A 21706-nucleotide genomic window follows, 5' to 3' on the forward strand; every position below is an offset into this window, starting at 1 on the left:
CTCAAACTGCAGACATAGTGCACACTCCATCCTTATTTGAAGGAAGGACAGTCTAATGGACTCCAGTTGCCCTCAGCAAAAATTTTTCTCTGACACACATCACTGCAACCACATTAAGTTACTTAGCCTTTTTGATATTAAATTTTCTTAAATATAAAATATGAACAATAGCAGCTAAGAAGTAAGGCCATTAATTAGCTGAATGTGTACCGTCTTAAATTGCTAGGCAGCACTTTACAATAACATCTGATTTTCCCCATTTCATTGATAAGGACCCTGAGGCTGGGGGTGTGGGAGGTGAAGGGTTGTTAAAGGACTTGCCCCAGATTGTGTAGCTGGAAGGTGTAGAGTTAGGATTTGAACTCAGGTCTATCTGACTTGAAAGCTGGTCTGAATTTTCATATACTATTTTATTCTCATTTTCCGACAATGAATATATATTAATTCCTGCTGAATATCATTATTTCCCCCCTTACTTTTTTGATGAAACAGGTCACATTTGTTGAAGAGCTACTGTACCAGACACTGTCTCTGATCCTATTTAATTCTCAGCAACACCCTTTAAGGAAGGTTACACAATTCACTGAAGATTACACTGTAAGTGGTGTAAGTGCCGTAAAAGAACAGCCTGATTGGAGTTGTGAGACTTACAGGAAGAACTGGAGATCCTGAGAAGGCTCCAGGCAGTAATGCTGCATTTAATGTGATTAAACATGAGCATCCAAATAGTAGGCCAAAGATACTATGGTGAGCAGTGTTTTAGTGTTCCAATTTTTTGTTTTAGGTGCTGTTACACTACCAAACTGTCAGTGAACCTGCTGTTATTAAACGATTGATTAGTGTCTTAAACAAAAGCACCGGTGAAGTCACCAAGAAGAAGCCTAAGTAAGTGTTTTAATGCATAAATAATAAGACATGACAAGAAATATTTAAGCTTTTACATAGGTTCGAGTGCTAGGTATAATTTCTGTTCTGTATTGTGGTGGGGTGTGTGTGAAATATAAATAAAAATGGAAATATAAATTCATATGTATGCATCAAGCCTTGTAAAAATAAAGGCATTTAAAAAACCAGTCCTATGTTTTAAAAGATTAATTTGAATCATTGTTGCCTCTGGTTCCAAATTCAGCTGAGTGTTCTTAACTTTCTTGTCTTCTCCTAATGAGAGCATTCCCCATGTTATGAACGCCCCAGGGAGAAAGTGAACTGCATACATTGTAGCTCCTAGTTTTTCTATCTGGAAAGTATTTTCCTTCTGCTCAGTGTCCACCTGGAACCTTAAGCTGAGCTAATCACCTTCATGTTCACCCTCTGCTTACCATTAATATCGAGACCTACTTGTGGACCATTCCCCTTTGGCGCGGATGAGTTTGGGATTTTTCAAAGGAAGTACTTCCTGAGAAACTTAAGTTTCTTAACCTAATTCAACTAAGGACTAACCACAGTTTGGCTTGGCTGCTTCAGCTTTGGGGTTTTCCTCTCTGCAGTTCTATGGGGAATCCCACCTCAAAATCCCCCCTTTTCAGCCCTCGGTGTTTCTCCTCATTTGCACCTGTGTCAGAGGCCAGAGGTGGTTAGTGGGTTACTGGGTTGGCTGCAGGTGGGAGAGAGGATCTTCACACTGCTCTAAACTCATCCTGTTTCTCCGTTAGTTATGAAGAAAGGGTTATTTAATCTCTTAAAGATAGTTCTTTATTTTTAACCTCAGCCTTTAGCTTCTGGCATGGGTGTTTGCCATAATGTTCTGAGAAATGTGATATAAGTAACGACTAACACTTCTTGAGGACCACTGAAGCTGGGCTCTGTCATGAATGTTTTCACATGGTTTTATTCTCAGGAACCGTATGAAGTGCAGATACTATTATTTTCCCCATGTTTTAGATGAGGAAACTGAGGTTTAGAGGTTATATATTATGTTCAAGGTCTCAAAGCTAGCAAGTAGCAGAACCAGGATTCTGACGCAGTGAGTTGGTTCACATAAATTGTATTCTTTTTGACAGGAGACAGGTAGTTTGACCCAGACAAGTGATTTGAAGAATTTTCAATCTGAAACTGGCTCATCAGATCTAATCCTGAATTTTCCCCCTCCTGCTATGAAGTCCTACCATTCAGTGATATTAGTTTTCAGTATATTTTCATGTTAGTTTTCCTTGCCATCTTATTTATAACTGTGCCCTTTTATTTTACACCAGCGCTCTTTGGCCTTTTTATTTCCACTAAAGGCTCCATGTAGACTTGGTTGCTTCAGATGAAGGGGAATTGAGCTTTCTAGAAACTTAAGTTCAATCATAAATATAAGGTCTACCGGAAAGTTCTGTCCGTTTCCATCACAACAAGTTTCGACATGTAAGCACATTTATTTGGCTCATGTGTGCCTCTCTATTTTTATCACTTAATGTATACATACTGACGTAGCAAATTAACTAAAACAAAGTTGATTCACGTTAGTCTTATGTGTGAAGCCATAGTGTACCCATGGCTACTGATAAAGTTCATTTATGCCACTGTAATTTTTACGAATTTCAACAAGGAAGAAATGCTACAGAAGCATGTCTGTTGCATCCACCATATTCCCCTGACTTAGCACCCTCCGACTATCACTTGTTTTTGTCCTTACAAAATTTTTTGAAGGGCAAAAAATTCAAAAATGAAGAAGATATCAAACAAGCACTGGTTCAATTTTTTGCATCAAAAGATAAAACATTTTTCAAAAATGGGATATACAAATTGCCCTCACACTGGCAAGAAATCATTAATAATAATGGCAATTATTTTATTTAATAAAGTTTATTGACAGTAAGAAAAATTTGTATTTTGTTTTATTCCAAAAACGGACGGAACTTTCCGGTAGACCGTATACTTTCTCCTTCCTGAGGAATGAGACTTTGGACTGAAATTGTCTAAACCAGTATTTGGAAATTTTGTAATACTTTTTTAAGAAACTTGTTTCACTTATTCTATCAGTGTGTCTCTGAAATAATTTTTCAGAAGGTGGGTTTATGATTGCTGTCTCTGCCTTTCTAGAGCACATCAAAATTAAATGAGAGAACAATTTCAGAATGCCCCCTTCTAAGTTCTACTTCTATTAGGAAGTATGGGTGTTGTGCCCATGTGTAAGGGTTTTTATTGGTTTGCTCTTCTCTGTGAACCTCTTTACAGCTGGCCCCATGCCCTACCCTCTTCATTTCCTTAGAACCATCGTATTGTGGAAAAATCTTCTTATGTGATTTTTGTCTTGAACCTCTGTTAAAGAACCACTATTTCTATATGAGTAAAGAGAGAGCAGGGAAGGTGGGAAGGAGAGAGAGAGAGAAAGAGTCGTCTGTTGGTGCTAGATTACCCTCTTTACAAATAACTTCCTAACATATAATCTACCCGTTAGAATTTTACTAGGGAAGGCATAGCAGAGGGCATTGCATTCTTTTTTTAAAGTGCCAAGTGCCTCACTTTCTTTATTAGATAATTGAACCTCTGGATTTCATTGAGGAAATGACAGGGAAGGTTTTAGTAGAGGGGGCCTTGAGCATACTTTAGGTTATAGCACCCTTCAGGGGACACAGTTATATCTGAAAGATTGGTTTTATGGATAGATGCAGAGAGAGAGATATGAACTGGCTAATATTTCTTTAAAAATTTATATGAACTAGCTAATATTTTTTAAATCTAGAATTTCTGTTGTTTTCAGCTAATTCACTAAAATTCAAAGAACACATCATTTTAAAAAAAAATTTATTTTTAAATATTTGAAAGAATGGGTTGATTTGTTGATCGAGTGTGTAATCTTTATTTTTCTGATTATTTCATTTATTCACCACAACTGGGTGTTGATTTGTTCTCCTTTCTTCCTTGCTAGATTGTTGACTAAGGGCCAGAATGCATTGGTAGAGCTACAGACACAGAGACCGGTCGCTCTGGAGCTCTACAAAGACTTGAAGGAGCTGGGGAGATTCATGCTGCGCTACAGCGGGTCTACAATAGCTGCTGGGGTGGTCACTGAGGTATTGACTGTGTTTCCCTGTTGTCATGTCATTGTCTCCCTTTTAAGAATGATTACTGAGATCTTACAGCTTAAGGGAACACAGTTATGGTATTAGAACAATAAATTTTAAAATTTAGATTAAAAAGCTAAAAGATAGGACAAATTATATATTTGGTCTTAGAACTTCCCATAGTGAGACTTCCAAACTGTTTTGTCCACTATAACATTGCTCAGAATTAAAAGAAATCCATTGAGAAATCTATAAATTTGCCCTATAAATTAGGAGAATTCAGACTTTGAAAGTCAAGTGAATTCAGAGTAATAATTTTATTTAATAGTCTAGCCCTCATTAAAATTTTTCCTTTAAATAATTGGCTTTCAGGGCATTTGAAATAATTTTTTCAAAAAGTTCCATTAACATATTAGTAATGTTTCTGGGGGAAAAAACCCTATTATATAAAGTGAGGTGCAGTTGAATTTTGTTGAAAATAGCCAGAAATGAATGAGCCAGAAAATTTCAGTAATTTAAACTTTCTTCTACACTGTCATGATTAATAGAAATCTTATGAGTATTATATTTTTAAGTGGGGATTTATTCATTTATATATTTTCTGCATAAAGCTTATCAAGTCATTTAATTAGATGTAAACTTTGAACATAGGGCTTTAGGTTGTATCAAAATTCAGTTATACGTGTATCATGTAGGCTCTGGAGTTAAACCGCCATGGGTTCCTAGCAGCACAAGTACATGTTTCTCCTTCCATTTACCCTCCTATAAAGATGGGTAATAAAGTCTGCCTCCCAGAGTTGTGAAGTTGTGAATGTGAAATAAAGTGATCTGTAGAAAGACTTGGCACAGTAACTGGGATATATAAAGTGTTCAATAAATCTTATCTAATATCATTGTTGACAACACTATGTATAACTTGCCTAAGCATTCTTTATAAAAGAGCATTCTAAAAATAAGATACAGTTTCTTGTGGGAAATAATGGAGAGATTATAGTTAATCTTAGAAATAGTATGAGTAGGAAAGGGAAAAGTAGCAGGAAAAAGGAAGAAAGTTTCATCTTGAATAATGATTTTACTATTTGCCTTTTGTTGTTGATTGTTTTAATGTGATTGATTAAACTGATTAAGCAAATATATCTTTCTCCTTTACAGATAAAAGAATGATGGGTCAGAATTTCTACCATATTTCCACATGCAAGGAAATAACTAACCTCTGTTTCTGAAGAATCCAATTACTCAGTTTAAGGAGCAATGTGCAATTGATATTTTTTTAAGTCAGAGAGAAAATTAAAGCTATAATCGGCTGCAAAGAAGGATTACTCATTACTCCTGCAAAAAGTTAAGTTGCCAGCTGGCAGGAGAAGCTAATACTGCACTTTCGTTTTACAAACCAGCCTTCCCTTTGAACTGTTAGTAAATGGATTTACTCTGCTGAGATTTATGGAAACTGTCTGAAATATGCATTAGAAGACATTGAATCATCTTGAAATAACTCTACTTCCTGCCAAACCACAGAATGTTTACAGTTTTCTCTTGGTTTTCAACTCTACAGCATACATTTTACAGAAAAACAACTAAGTTGGATGATTGAGATAGTTAATATTTGACTAGCACACTTTATTTTTTTAGTTAACTCTAAGAAATGAATTGCTAAAGGTTGTAATAAAGGTATTTCGTGTTGAGCATAAGGTATGTTCTTCCTCCAAGAACTAAACTTTTGAAAGATTAGTTTGGAATTAGTGGAAACTCTTCCTTTGTTATTCAAGCTATTATTTAAGGTGACAAGCCAGCTAATAAAATGTCTTAGTTTGAGCATAACAGCAAAATGTGTTTTGTTTCTTAAATGTGTATAAGATTCTCTACCACTATCACTAAATATGACTTTAGGATTTAATGGGATCTTTTTCACCTAAGAGTTTCCCAACTCCTTCACATGAATCCTTGCTTTTTACCCTAATAGCAGATCAAATTTAGGCTTATCCATTTCTAGCCATAACTTAACTTGATTCTTCCCATTCCCACTTTTAGAACTACATATATGATCTTGCATATCCTATAGACTGTTAAGTCCCCTGTGAGTCAGTTATGATTTTCTTAAAGTTTTCACATCAAACTAAGGTATATTTAGATAAGTATTTGGGCTGCCTCCCGGATATAGGCTACTTTAGAATAGATTTCATCCTCAGCCGGGCCTGGGGTTCTGATCTGATGGATCCTATGACACGCTTTTAAAATTAGGAAATGGCGTGATGTGTGTCTTGATGGCTTGCCATGTACACGGCGTTGTTTCTTCTTAGTTGGAGAAGATCATCCAAGGTAAAGTGCACAGTGATCACAAAGTGAACATACCCATCTAATCTCTTCACTGAGAAGTGTTTGTGTAGTTACCACTTCAGAGTGACTTGCTACGGTGAGAAAGTGTTTTATTTGTATATTATATTCATCAGGAGTTTAGCACACGCATCCGACAGAAACTTAAAGTGACTTGAGCGGAAAGAAAGAGGAGCAGTAGCCCGGGCTTTGTATCCCTTTAGACCAGTGCTGGTCAGCCTGGTCCCTACCGCCCACTAGTGGGCGTTCCAGCTTTCCCGGTGGGCGGTAGCAGAGCAACTCAGTATAAATAAAAAGATAGATTTAACTATAGTAAGTTGTTTTATAAAGATTTATTCTAGGCCCTGGCCGGTTGGCTCAGTGGTAGAGCGTCGGCCTGGCGTGCGGGGACCCGGGTTCGATTCCCGGCCAGGGCACATAGGAGAAGTGCCCATTTGCTTCTCTAACCCCACCCCTCCTTCCTCTCTGTCTCTCTCTTCCCCTCCCGCAGCCAAGGCTCCATTGGAGCAAAGATGGCCCGGGCGCTGGGGATGGCTCCTTGGCCTCTGCCCCAGGCGCTAGAGTGGCTCTGGTCACGGCAGAGCGACGCCCCAGAGGGGCAGAGCCTTGCCCCCTGGTAGGCAGAGCATCGCCCCTGGTGGGCGTGCCGGGTGGATCCCGGTCGGGCGCATGTGGGAGTCTGTCTGACTGTCTCTCCCCGTTTCCAGCTTCAGAAAAATACAAAAAAAAAAAAAAGATTTATTCTACCAAACTTAGGGAAAATCCAACATAAAGAACTTGGTAATTATTATTATACGCTTGAACTTGCTGTAACCCTGCTTTATAAATTTTATAAAGTAAAGTTACTTCCCTACTTTATAAAACACCATTACTGTGGAAACGGTGGGCAGTTAGAAAATGTTACTACTAACAGATACAAAAGTGGGCGGTAGGTATAAAAAGGTTGGCTACCCCTGCCCTAGACTCTAGGAGGAGCCGCTCTATTCTGCCCTCTCTACTGTTGATTTGCCTTCGGTCTCCCTGCAGAACCCCCGAGAGTCTACATTTAGATCTCCAGACCCTCGTCCAGGGCGATGACAGGGAAAAAGCGTGTCTTACCAGAAGCCCTAGAAACATGTCCTCATTGACTGTAGTTGGGTTTATTTCCTTGGGGCATTCTTGGGGTTGGGTGTGAAGTGAGTATCACTTAAAACACATAGCTGAGAATTGTGGGAAGGTTGGGAATCCAGGGTGCTATGAGGAAGGGGAAATGGATTGGCGGGGACAGTGGCAAAAACAAGAAACACCTAACCTATGAGATATGGCCATGGTAGAATGACAAATTCTAACTAAAAATTTAGTATAAAACTAGTAATAGTAACAGTAGGAGAAGTGAGTGCATTTATTCTTTGCTCCTTAAATTGTGACAAGGTGCAATCTTTTTTGCATATTATGTTTGCAGTTGATTCTTGTTGAAGGTGGTGGTGATACTAAGAGGGCCCACTGTGGGAGAAGAGTGTTGGAAGTGGGTTAAGTGACAAGACATGCAATAATGCCCACGCTTGGTTTTGGTCTTCTCATACTGTTCATACTCTTTAGGATGACACTTCTGTCCACACCAAATAGTATGTCCATTTTGTGTCATTTGGTTTCATGTTCTCCTTGTCTTGACTTCTTCCTATTTATGGTTTCACCATTTCTTCACTCTAGTCGCTTTGTCCTCTGTTCTTGCCTCTTTGTGAGGCTCTTCTGATAGATTGCTATAGAGTGACCTGGGCTGAAAGCATTACAGACCCGTGTTTTTTTTACTTGTTAGGATATTTTCACATGTTTATTATTTGACAATATTTGAGCATTCTGTATTGTGAGAGGTGTTTTAGAAAACCTATTTCTAGATAGTTTTTTCCTCCCATGAATATGTACCTTGATAATATACTGCTCACAAAAATTAGGGCGTATTTTGCCTGACCAGGTGGCACAGTGGATAGAGCGTCAGACTGGGATGCAGAGGACCCAGATTCAAGACCCCGAGGTTGCCAGCTTGAGTGCGGGCTCATCTGGCTTGAGCAAAAAGCTCACCAGCTTAGACCCAAGGTCGCTGGCTCAAGCAAAGGGTTACTCGGTCTGCTGAAGGCCCGTGGTCGTCGGCCTGGCGTGCAGGAGTCCCAGGTTCAATTCCCGGCCAGGGCACACAGGAGAAGCGCCCATCTGCTTCTCCACCCCTCCCCCTCTCCTTCCTCTCTGTCTCTCTCTTCCCCTCCTGCAGCCAAGGCTCCACTGGAGCAGGGTTTGCCCGGGCGCTGAGGATGGTTCTGTGACCTCTGCCTCAGGCGCTAGAATGGCTCTGATTGCAGCAGAGTGATGCCCCAAGATGGGCAGAGCATCGCCCTGGTGGGCATGCTGGGTGGATCCCGGTCTGGTGCATGCGGGAGTCTGTCTGACTGTCTCTCCCTGTTTCCAGCTTCAGAAAAAAAAAAAAAGAAAAAAAAAAAAAAGAAAACAATCCGTGATCAACTAAGGTGTCACAACGAAAAACTGATGATTGATGCTTCTCATCTCTCTCTGTTCCTGTCTGTTTGTCCCTATGTATCTTTCTCTCTGACTGTCTCTGTCTCTGTAAAAAATAAATTAGGGCATATTTTATAGCTTCATATTCATTTTGAAATATCCCCTAAGTTTTGTGAGCAGTATAATTTCAACCATTGCTCAAATGGAATAATTGACTTTAGAAAATTTGGAAAATACAGAAAAGTAGAGGGAAGAATAAAATTCATGTATAGTTCCACTGCCTAAATATTACTATATTACTGCTAACATTTTGATGGATTTTTTTTTTTAAGAGAAGGACAGGCAGGAACAGGAAAAGAGAGAGATGAGGAATATCAACTTGTTGTGTAGCACTTTAGTTGTTCATTGATTGCTTTCTCATATATGCCTTGATCAGGGGGCTCCAGCCAAGCCAGTGACCCCTTGCTCAAGCCAGCAACCTTGGGCTTCAAGCTAGTGTGATCTTTGGGCTCAAGCCAGTGACCAGTGACCATAGACATGACCCCATGGTCAGGCTGGCAACCCTGCGCTCCAGCTGGTGAGCCCACACTCAAGCCAGATGAGCCCGTGCTCAAGCTGGCGACCTTTTTCAACCTGGGTCCTCAGCATCCCAGGCTGATGCTCTGTCCACTGTGCCACCACCTGGTCAGGCTTTGATGGATTTATTTTGTCTTTCTATTGCATATTTATGGTTTTACATAGAGTGATCATTAGTTAGAATCTTTTCGTTTTAATATAGTGAAGATTTTCATTGGAAATATTAGTAGCTTCTTAATCCTGAGAGTAGTGAGTTATTTTCATGCTCACTGATGCGTGGGAATGAGTTCTTTTTCAAAAAATGAAATTAATTCCAGTTACAGTTTTATTAATAACTTAAAATCATGTTTGTTTGATAACCAATTTATGGAAACAAGAAGAACATATTTACATTTGCCTTTTTTAAATGTTGCCTTACACATTTTTAAAATAAATCAATCGTACTCTGGATGGTCAGGAGGCACAAGGACGTACATGAACGTTTGTACTACCCAAAGGGTTAAAGTAATGTAAAATGCAAAATTATAGAACCTCAGCTGTAGGAATTAGTCAAGATTTTAAACCAAAAAAGCATATCAATAAGTTCTAGAAAAGAAGGCCCAGTAAAAAGTGCTAGGTCACCATTTTCTAATTTCCCTCTAAAATAGCCAAAGAAGTATATGAATAGAAAAATATTCTTTTCTCCCTAAATATGAACCAGCCATATTCCAGGGACAGCAGAGAGCTCTGGAACTCAGGTCTTCACAGGATAACAGCCATCAGTGGGGTGTTCAGTGCCAGAAACTACAGATGAGAATTAACAGCATAAAAACAGCCTGACCTGTGGTGGTACAGTGGATAGAGTGTCAACCTGGAATGCTAAAGTTGCCAGTTCAAAACCCAACGTTGCCAGCTTGCTGGCTCAACCCTGAGGCCGCTGACATGATCTCAAGGTCGCTGTCTGCTAATATAATTTCAAGGTCTCAGGCTTGAGCCCAAGGGCACAATGTGATCCTCAGGTCACTGGTTCAATCCCCAGTCAAGTCATGAGAAGCAATTAATGTACAACTAAGTGGAGCAATGAGTTCATGCTTCTCTTTCCCCCTTCCTCTCCCTTCTTTCTATCAGATAATAATAAAGCATACTAGGAAAACATACAGGAGGGATATATTCTAAAGACAACGTAGTAGGGACTAGGGGAGGAAGGGGAGCCAGTGATCCTGAAGGAAAAATTCATTTATAGAAAAGATTTTTTTTATAGAGAACCCACAATTCAGTTTTATTCAGAGCAAAGAAAAAAACTTCTGATCATACTGGAAGAAACTCAGCCATAGGTTTGGAATCTGTACCCAAACTACACATGCAATGAAGACAATATTCTGCTAATACAATGAATTTGCTGCTGCATTTGTCTACTGTTTGTCTAATATTAACAATTATAAACAGAGCAGTGCAACTAGTATTTGGAACAATCCTTACAGTGTCAGGCACAACATTTCACTTTTCTTCACACCACTGGTTCTCTTTGCGTACCTGGGCTTCCTCTTCCTCAGTAAAGTCATTTTTGATATTGAAGGTCCTGCGAATCTCCTCAGGAGTTTTCCCCTTGATCATGTTGGCAACAGTCTTGCATGTAACATCAAGCAAACCTTTGATGTCTAAATAGTTTGCAGCCAGAATAAGTTCAAAAAGTGTTCCTTGGTCAACTTTCAGGAATTCTTGGTCCCATACAGAAATATCATCTGTTCGCTTTTCTTTGTTCTCATCATCCTCAGGAGGAGGAGGATCATTCTTGTGGTGAGTGCACCACTGAATGACCTTTTTTTTTTTTTTTTAAATTTTATTTATTTATTTATTTTCTGTATTTTTCTGAAGCCGGAAACGGGGAGAGACAGTCAGACAGACAGACTCCCGCATGCGCCCGACTGGGATCCACCCGGCACGCCCACCAGGGGGTGACGCTCTGCCCACCAGAGGGCGATGCTCTGCCCCTCCGGGGCGTCGCTCTGTCGCGACCAGAGCCACTCCAGCGCCTGGGCAGAGGCCAAGGAGCCATCCCCAGAGCCTGGGCCATCTTTGCTCCAGTGGAGCCTCGGCTGTGGGAGGGGAAGAGAGAGAAAGAGAGGAAGGAGAGAGGGAGGGGTGGAGAAGCAGATGAGCGCCTCTCCTGTGTGCCCTGGCCGGGAATCGAACCCAGGACTTCTGCACACCAGGCCGACGCTCCACCACTGAGCCAACCGGCCAGGGCCCTGAATGGCCTTTTTTAATATTGCTGCATTAACATTTGGTAGAGGAACTGGATCATCATCGCCTTCATCATCCATTCCCAAATCTAACATGGTCTTGATAGTCACAGACTGTTTAGCAATTTCAACATCGACTTCAAATATCTCTCCATCAGAACTCTGCAATTTAATTGAGGGCATCCTCTAAAGCTGTCCTCGCTGTCCTCAGAGGCAACAGGAACTGGACGATGTGCTCCATGACCTGCAAGGGTCCTTCAGGCAGGGACTGCCCTAAGCCATATTGTAGAAAAGATTTTTGAGTCCAAGTAACTCAACTTGTAATCATAAACTTCTGCTGATTTAGAAATTAGTCTCTAGCACATTGGATCGTTATATGGTTGAAAGCATTAATGGTGGTAGCATAATGGCTGGTTTTAATTTCTGTCTAGTGAGCCCTGAAAATTATAAGGTTTAATTTCCATTAGAATGCTGTGTGTAGGGGGCTCTCTTTATAGTGAAGGTACAGGGAAACCTGTTAAAAGCAAACTTCAGAACTGCTGCTCTCTGTCCTCTTGTCTGGTGAACCACAGCCCTGGTTTGGACTTTCCTGAACTGGGGGAGCCTCCTGGGCCTGAGGATTCAAGTGGGCTTGTGTTTCAGAAAGGCAGCCACATCCACTGGCTGCCAAGGTCTCGCCTAGCTCTCAAGGGGCCCGTGAGAGGCGGAGGGGAACTGATGCATTCTTGCTTTACCAATGCTGGGCTTGGGTATATTTATTTCACGATAACTTAAAAATACACCAATAGGCCTGTGCAGACATCTGCAGTGCACGAAGAGTAGCTTTCTCCGCTGTGGAGGCAGGGGCACTGAAGGAAACATGTTTTCAGTGACTGCTGCGTGGTGTCTGTAAGTGTAAGCAGCGGTTGCAGAGTTGAGAGAATCAGGATAGGTTACAAGTGACTGCATGGGCACCTAAATCATTATACAAAAGTGCAAATATACAGAGGAGGCTATAAAAATAGTTACTCATGATAGGAAGTGGAATTGATGATGTAGAACTTGTCCTTGGGAGCCACCCCTAGGTTGCAGGTAGATGAACAGGAACACCCCAGGATTGCACAGGAAGACGGCACCGTATTTTATGTAAAGCACCATAAAGGGACTACAGCCACTTTTTCTGTTAAAATGTTTAAAATTGTAAGATGAAAACACCTTGGGAGCAAAACAAACTCTCCAAAGTCATCTTCAAGAACACGAGATCAGCCTCAGTCTTTTCTGCAGCACATATAGGAGACAGAAGACAAAGGCACATCGGAGCTTCCTCTACAGGACTGTAAGTTAGAGGGGCCGTGAACCCCAGATTCATTACTCAGCTAGGGCACTGCTTACAGGTGAAGGGAAGAAGGTCTCGGAAGATGTCCTAGGAGAGGGGCGGAGGGAGTAGGGAGGCAAGATTTAAAATGTTCATCATCAAGAGGTAGCTCAAAGCTTTAAAATCGGGAGGCCATGGTAGAAAATTCAGCAGAAGGCATATGCTGGTGCCTTCATTTGTGTCATTAGTCAAGACAACTGGAGTCGAACTTATTTTCATTGAGGATTGCTGTGGCAACACAGACCACAGACCTTGGTGCTTCTTGGTAAGAAGATGTAAGGAGGAGTTTGTTAAAGAATTTGAACCTGTGTAGGTAATTTTGAGTGAGGCTCATGTGAGCGAGGGTTTCTTCTGGATTGGGTACTGTCAGAAAGTAAGAGGAATTCTGGAATTATCAGTTTTTATTTGGGAGGTAGAAATAAACCAATGTAAAGCAGCAGCAGTTGCTCATGTTAGCCACAAGAGGGGGTTGCCCGTTTTTATGATTTGCCACGGCCACCATAACAGCCGCCTGACCTGTGCAGGTTTGCATTTGCATTTGATTCAGACAGATAGTAATAAAACAATGGAGCCAAGAAATGGTGGGCCATTATTAGCTTTAATCCTAGCTTGCACCCGGTGGGCAAGTAAAAACACACACTGGGCTCCAAAACCCACTCATTCAGTGCTCACAAAGCTACTGACTTATCCGAGTTTCCTAGAATCAAAGGTTTCTAGCTCACCAGACTTATTCACCTCTGTTCCCCCTCTCCTTCTCTCTGCACAAACTCTGTACTAACTTGCTTCTTCTTCAGCACTCCACCATCTTGGCTGCTTCTCCTCTCCTCTACATGGTCTTTCTCTGCTCTCCCCTATAGTGTAGAAATCCAAACCTTTATTCCAATATACAAACAAGGAAGTCTCTGATACAAAGCCACTTATCTGAGGCATAAATGGGATTCCTCATAAGAGTGCACCACCCCCTATCATGTAACAGTCAAGGGTGTGGGGAAAAGCTTAGGTTTAAAACTAAGCCTTAGGCTATAAGGACCCTGCCTGCTTACAGCCTGTCCCTCAACCCCAATGCAAACTATAAGCGAGCAAACATATTTGACCCACATTCCACCCCTTTTGCTCGCTTACAGTCTAAAGCACAGGTATTCCTGCACAAGGAAATTAAGCACATTATACAAATTACAACAGCATGACAAATCATACAATTTCAACAATTACAAAGATACACTTCTGCAGTCTCTGAGCACTTTGCCAAAAGCGCAAAATGTCCTTGGCTTTCTTTCTAGCCATGAGAAAAGCTTCCAGGGGCAGGGGGGAACCTCCAGCAAAGCCGCCCCCTACCCCCATCAGGGTATTTCACATTGTCCAAAATCCGTAAGTCCATCCAATAAAGGAGCCAGTGCCCACACAGGTCATAGTCCAGGAATCAGTCCATGCACTTGGGACCTCAGCCAACCCCCTCATCCCTGCTGTCCTGGCAGGTCTTACACTGTCCTAAAGAGGAGCACATGGCAATGGCAGTCAGCATTTCCATCTCTGCTCCAGAGAGCATGATGACATTCACCCCTATGTCCCAAAATCGCAGACCTACCAGGGGCATAGGCACTCCTTGCTGCTGGGCTCTCACCTTCTGGAGACTGTGGATCGCAACTCCAGCCCGATTCTCTTCATCCTCCAAAGCAAAACTGAAAACACCAGCTCCCGCCACCAGGCTCAAGCCCCGAGCCTCCGCCGCCATCTGCTCTGCGAGCCTTGCAGCCCCAGCCCCAGCCTCAGCCTCAGCCTTGACCGCTGCTGGCTCTCCACAACATCCAGGGCAAGCTGCAACTCACGAACCTGTGATTTCTTCTCCAGTAGCTGCTCCATTACCAAGCGAATCTCATGAACATGGTCGGCCTTCTCCAGTTCCTGCTCCAGGGTAGGCATCTCTTTCTCCCTCGTTCACTCCAGCTCCTTCCACTGCTCGATCTGCAGGGCCCAGGCAGCCTCTTTCACAGAGCTCTTGGTTTTCATTCATGGCTGTAAAAGTCAACCAGCCTACAGCCCCCAAAAGGACAGCCATGGGGAACCATAACAGCAGCCAGTCCTCTACTCCACCACTCAAAGGTGGTGGTGGCTTGTAAGGCCAATATCCAAGGCCATCATCACAGCCGCCTGGCCCATGCAGATTCGCATTAGATTCGGACAGACAGTAATGAAACAATGGAGCCAAGAACTGGTGGGCCAACATCTTTAATCCTAGCTTGCACCTGGCGGGCAAGTAAAAACACTCAATGGGCTCCAAAACTCACTCATTCAATGCTCACAAAGCTACTGACTTATCTGAGTTTCCTAGAACCAAAAGTTTCTACTTCACTAGACTTATTCACCTCTGTTCCCCATCTCCTTCTCTCTGCAAAAACTGGCTTCTTTCTCAGCACTCCACCATCTTGACTGCCTCTCCTGGCCTCCTCCATGTGGCCTTTCTCTGCTCTCTGCTATCTCCTCTAATGCTAACCTCAGGAACCGAGAGAGAACAAGCTCCCTGTCTACCCCACTTTATAGTATAGAAATCAAAATCTTTAATCTAATATACAAAATAGGGAAGTCTCTGATACAAAGTCCACCCCACATCAAAAAGGGTGGGAAAGGTCTAGTCCTAAAACCAAGCCCCAGGCTACAAGGATCCTGCCTGCCCACAGCCCGCCTCCAACACACATTAATATAATTATGCCCATTCCAAGCATAAGGGCAACTAATATCATCACCTGGGAGATGGGCTTCCACGAAGGTAGTGCCACCTTTAACAAACTGAGCATAATATATTTTATCTGCCTAACATGGCTCCATACAGATCTGTATTGAATCCCGCCACAGAATACGCCAAATGTATGGCCAGCAGTCGTGGCCACCATCACAGCCGCCTGGCCAATGCAGGTTCGCATTTGATTCAGACAGATTAGGTAATGAAACAACGGAGCCAAGAACTGGTGGGCCATTACCTTTTTAATCCTAGCTTGCACCTGGTGGGCGAGAAATATACATAGTGGGAAAATACTTCCCTTTCCATTCAGGGCTCCCAAAGCCACTGACTTATCCAAGTTTCCTAGAATCAAAGATTCCTATTTCACCAGCCTTATTCACCTCTGTAAGGCCAGGAACCGCCATCATGGCCATTCACATGCAGGTTCCCATTGGATTCGGGCAGACGATAAAGAAATGGCGGAGTCGGAGGATGGTGGGCCATCCTATTTATTGGTGTCTCACCAAGACAGGCAAACCACAAAAGAAGACAAGGGAAAAGCAGAAAACCAGCTTTTCCCATGAAGGGCAAGGGATCAGGGAAGCCCCTGCAATCGTGATAGCAGGAACTGTGTGAGCCAGCTCCCGGTCTGCCCCACTTTATAGTGTAGAATACCAAAACCCCTAATCCAATATACAAACAAGGAAGTCTCTGATACAAAGCCACTTATCCGAAGCACAATTGGATTCCTCATGAGTGCACCACCCAGATCATACAATCAGTCAAGGGTGTGGGGAAAAGCCCAGTCTTAAAACTAAACCCTAGGCTACAAAGACCCTGCCTGCCCACAGTCCGTCCCCCACACCCAACACAAACCACAAGCGAGCAAACACATATATCATATTTACAAACTCATTTGACCAACAACCTCTGTTCCCCATCTCTTTCTCTCTGCACAAACTCTGCACAAACTGGTTTCTCTTTCAGCACTCCGCCATCTTGGCTGCCTCTCCTTTCCTCCATGCTGCCTTTCTCTGCTCTCCTTATAGTGTAGAAATCCAAACCTTTAATCCAATATACAAACAAGGAAGTCTCTGATACAAAGCCACTTATCTGAGGCATAAATGGGATTCCTCATAAGAGTGCACCACCCCATATCATGCAACAGTCAAGGGTGTGGGGAAAAGCTTAGGCTTAAAACTAAGCCTTGGGCTATAAGAAACCTGCCTGCTTACAGCCTGTCCCCCATATCCAATACAAACTATAAGTGAGCAAACATATATATAATATTTGCAAACTTATTTGACCCACACTGAACTAAAAATTTAAAGCAAGCAAGCAAACAAAAATCCTTAATTATGTAAAGAGAAGCATTTCGTATTGATAAGAGGTACAATAATGAAACACGTACCAAATATTATCAAAATGCATTATAGAAATTTACTAGAAATAAGAAAGAATTAAAGGCTATAAATACAACTTCTAAGTGTTGGAGACTGAAAGCTGACAGGGTCCTACGGTTTAGATTTTTGGGGGACAGAGGTGTGGGGGACTGGCAGTAAGCTGACAGGGTCCTTGCTACCCCCACCTCACTTGCTTGCTTAAGTCACTAAAGGCTAAGTTCTTCTCCACACCTCTGTGTTAGCTGTGTTTCCACTTGCCCCATTCCCCCATGTCCCTCAGAGAGACTGGAGGTAGTTTTCTTTTCATCCTTTGTTTTGTGAAGTTAAGATATTATGCAGGTTGGAGGGTTCTTTGCACTGGGGAGAATTCTTGGGTTGCCTTAGAAATGTGACTTTATATCAGAGATCTCTTTGACTTGCTAATGACTTTGCCCTATAAATAAAATGATTTGAGGCTGGAGACTTGCTCTTGCAAGCTATAGGCATTGCAAAGAGACCTCACGATCCCATTCTTTTTTTTTTTCTTTCCGAGTTTATTTCTTCATTCTGCACTGTTCTCACTCAGGACCTGGACAATTACTAGTCGCGCTGGTTCACAGCATCTAAGGGATTCTCAATAGCTCTGCCTTATAGATTATGGAAACAAAAAGTTATAGAGGACTTGAGTAATGTAAAGCCAGCAGCCAGGGCCACTATCAAAGCAGCCTTCTGGCCCATGCAGGTTCGCAATGGATTCGGACAGTCGGTAAAGAAACAACGGAGCCACAAACTGGTGGGCCATAGTCTTTAATCCTAGCTTGCACCCGGCGGGCAAGTAAAAACATACACTGGGCTCCAAAACCCACTCACATTCTGTGCTCACAAAGCCACTGACTTATCCGAGTTTCTTAGAATCAAAGGTTTCTAGCTCACCAGCCTTATTCTCCTCAGTTCCCCATCTCCTTCCTTATCCCAGATACAAACTCTGTACAAACTGGCATCTCACTCAGCACTCCACCATCTTGGCTGCTTCTCCTGGCCACATGGCCTCTTTCTGCTTTCTGTTCTGCTCCCTCTGCTCTCTCATGCTAAGCATCCCAGGAACCAAGAGAGCAAGCTCTCGTTCTGCCCCCATTTTATAGTGTAGAAATCCAAACCTTTAATCCAATATACAAAACAGGGAAGTCTCTAATACAAAGTCACTTATCAGAGACATGATGGGATTATACCACCCCACATCAAAAAAGGGTGGGAAAGGCTTAATCCCAAAACCAAGCCCCAGGCTACAAGGATTCTCAACACACATTAATATCACCTGGGCGATGGCCTCACATGGGCAGCGCCATTTTTAACAAAGTGAGCATAATACATTTTATCTGCCCAACAAGTAACAAAGTAGAAAGAATGAACATATATGCAAAGAGAATACAGTTGTAAGTCAAGTTTCCTTCAAGAATTTGATAATGAGGCGACTCATACTCTTGGAGAGTTATGTTATAAAGGCAACTCAATGGATCAGACCATAGATATGGAGTTCTTACAGCTTTAGAATGTCTAAACAGATTGTTGGGCAGATAAAATATATTATGCTCACTTTGTTAAAGATGGCAATGCCCACATTGAAGCTGGTTGCCCAGGTGATGGGTGTGATTATATTAATGTGTGTTTGGGGCGGGCTGTGGGCAGGCAGGATCCTTGTAGCCTGGGGCTTGGTTTTAAGGCTAAGCTTTTCCCACCTTTTTTGATGTAGGGTGATGCACTCTCATGAGGAATCCCATTATGCCTCAAATAAGTGACTTTGTATCAGAGACTTCCTTATTTGTATATTGGATTAAAGGTTTTGATTTCTACACTATAAAATGGGGGCAGACCAGGAGCTTGCTCTGTCTCTGTTCCTGAGATTAGCATTAGAGAGGAGAGCAGAGAAGACCACGTGGAGGAGGCCAGGAGAAGCAGCCAATATGGTGGAGTGCTGAGTGAGAAGCCAGTTTGTGTAGGGAGAAGGAAGGAGATGGGAAACAGAGGTGAATAAGCTGGTGAGCTAGAAACCTTTGATTCTAGGAAACTCGGATAAGTTAGTAGCTTTGTGAGCACTGAATGAGTGGGTTTTGGAGCCCAGTGTGTGTTTTTACTTGCCCGTCGGGTGCAAGCTAGGATTAAAGATGATGACCCACTAGTTCTTGGCTCCATTGTTTCATTACCGTCTGTCCAAATCCAATGTGAACCTGCATAGGCCAGGTGGCTGTGATGGTGGCCCTGGCTACTGGCTTTACATTGGCATAGTCAGCAGGATTCGATACAGCTGAGTATGGAGCCACCACCACCTTTGAGCGGTGGAGTAGAGGACTGGCTGCTGTTATTGTTCCTGTAAAGTCAGTATCCATGGCCACTATCACAGCCGCCTGGCCCATGCAGGTTCGCATTGGATTCGGACAGTCGGTAAAGAAACAACGGAGCCAAGAACTGATGGACCATCATCTTTAGTCCTAGCTTGCACCCGGTGGGCAAGTAAAAACACACACTGGGCTCCAAAACCCACTCATTCAGTGCTCACAAAGCTACTGACTTTATCCAAGTTTCCTAGAATCAAAGGTTTCTAGCTCACCAGACTTATTCACCTCTGTTCCCCATCTCCTCCCTTCTCCCTGCACAAACTCTGCACAAACTGGCTTTTCCTTCAGCACTCCGCCATCTTGGCTGCTTCTCCTGGCCTCCTCCATGTGGCCTCTCTCTGCTCTCTGCTGTCTCCTCTAATGATAATCTCAAGAACTAAGAGAGCAAGCTCCCGTTCTGCCCCCATTTTATAGTGTAGAAATCAAAACCTTTAATCCAATATACAAAATAGGAAAGTTTCTAATACAAAGTCACTTATCAGAGACATGATGGGATTGCACCACCCCACATCAAAAAGGGTGGGAAAGGCTTAGTCCTAAAACCAAGCCCCAGGCTACAAGGATCCTGCCTGCCCATAGCCCACCCCCAACACACATTAATATCACCTGGGCAACAGGCTTCCATGTGGGCAGCGCCATCTTTAACAAAGTGAGCATAATATATTTCATCTGCCCAACAGTTCCTCATGTCTGTCCTTTTGGGGACTGTAGGCTGGCTGACTTTTACAGCCATGCATGAGGAAACCGAGAGCTCTGTGGAAGAGGCTGTCAGGACCTGCAAACCGAGCAGTGGAAGAAGCTGGAGGAAACATGGGAGAAACAGATGCTGACCCTGGAGCTGGAGGAAGCGCTGGAGGAGGAGGCTGTCCAGGTTCGTGAAATTCCCATGGAAATGGAGCAGCTGCTGGAGAAGGAATCACAGGTTCGTGAGTTGCAGCTTGCCCTGGATGTTGTGGAGAGCCAGCAGAGGTGGGAGGCTGGGGCTGAGTCTGGAGCTGGAGCTGCAAGTTCTGCGGAGCAGAAGGCAGTGGCAGCCCTGGGATCGATTTCAGCAGCAAGAGCTGATGTTTTCAGTTCCTCTTTGGAGGATGAGGAGAATCGGGCTGGAGTTGCAATCCACAGTCTCCAGAAGGTGAGAGCCCAGCAGCAAGGAGTGCCTACGCCCCAGTAGGTCTGCGATCTTGGGACATAGGGGTGGATGTCATCATGCTCTCTGGAGCAGAGATGGAAATGCTGACTGCCGTTGCCATGTGCTCCTCTTTGGGACAGTGTAAGACCTGCCAGGGCGGCAGGGATGAGGGGGGTGGCTGAGGCCTCAAGTGCATGAACTGATTCCTGGACTATGACCTGTGTGGGTACTGGCTCCTTTGTTAGATGGACTTATGGATTTTGGACAATGTGAAATACCCTGATGGGGGTAGGGGGCGCCTTTGCTGGAGGCTCTCCCCTGTCTCTGGAAGCTTTATTCATGGCTAGAAAGAAGGCTGAGGACATTTTGCGCTTTTGGCAAAGTGCTCAGAGACTGGAGAAGTGTATCTTTGTAATTGTTGAAATTGTATGATTTGTTATGTTTTTTTTAATTTGTGTAATGTGCCTAATTTCCTTGCACAGGGATGCCGGTGGTGTAGATTGTGGGTAGTAAAGTGAGCATAGGGGTGGATTGTTGGGCAAATAAAATATATTATGCTCACTTTGTTAAAGATGGCGCTGCCCATGTGGAAACCAGTTGCCCAGGTGATGGGCGTGATTATATTAATGTGTGTGGGGAGCAGGCTGTGGGCAGGCAGGATCCTTGTAGCCTAGGGCTTGGTTTTAGGACTAAGTCTTTCCCACCTCCTCCTTTTTTTTTTTATTTCTTTCCCACCCTTTTTGATGTAGGGTGGTGCACTCTCATGAGGAATCCCATTATGCTTAGATAAGTGACTTTGTATCAGAGACTTCCTTATTTGTATATTGGATTAAAGGTTTTGATTTCTACACTATAAAATGGGGGCAGACCAGGAGCTTGCTCTCTCTCAGTTCCTGAGATTAGCATTAGAGAGGAGAGCAGAGAAGGCCATGTAGAGGAAGCCAGGAGAAGCAGCCAAGATGGTGGAGTGTTGAGTGAGAAGCCAGTTTGTATAGAGTTTGTGCAGGGAGAAGGGAGGAAATGGGAAACAGAGGTGAATAAGCTGGTGAGCTAGAAACCTTTGATTCTAGGAAACTCGGATAAGTCAGTAGTTTTGTGAGCACTGAATGAGTGGGTTTTGGAGCCCA

General features: G+C 43.0%; 2 protein-coding genes across 3 annotated transcripts in view; one reads left to right on the forward strand and one right to left on the reverse strand.

The window, feature by feature from the left end:
* The window catches only part of HBS1L (HBS1 like translational GTPase), a 91511-nt gene extending 85710 nt beyond the window's left edge, over positions 1 to 5801 (forward strand). For both annotated transcript variants that reach the window (XM_066373171.1, XM_066373172.1), the window contains 3 exons: positions 785 to 885; positions 3854 to 3998; positions 5142 to 5801. In XM_066373171.1, coding sequence (XP_066229268.1) covers positions 785 to 885; positions 3854 to 3998; positions 5142 to 5153 — 258 coding nt within the window. In that variant the 3' untranslated portion in view covers positions 5154 to 5801. The remainder of the gene's footprint in view (positions 1 to 784; positions 886 to 3853; positions 3999 to 5141) is intronic.
* Positions 5802 to 10611: 4810 nt separating this feature from the next.
* On the reverse strand, positions 10612 to 11788 carry LOC136397192 (S-phase kinase-associated protein 1-like). The gene is made up of 2 exons (XM_066371760.1): positions 11621 to 11788; positions 10612 to 11180 (listed from the first exon to the last, which is right to left on the reverse strand). Exons 1-2 carry the CDS (start codon positions 11786 to 11788, stop codon positions 10860 to 10862), a joined length of 489 nt encoding a protein of 162 aa, XP_066227857.1. The 3' UTR covers positions 10612 to 10859.
* Between the last annotated feature and the right edge of the window lie 9918 nt (positions 11789 to 21706).

This window comes from Saccopteryx leptura, chromosome 3 (assembly GCF_036850995.1).
Source record: "Saccopteryx leptura isolate mSacLep1 chromosome 3, mSacLep1_pri_phased_curated, whole genome shotgun sequence".
Taxonomy (NCBI): Eukaryota; Metazoa; Chordata; class Mammalia; order Chiroptera; family Emballonuridae; genus Saccopteryx; species Saccopteryx leptura.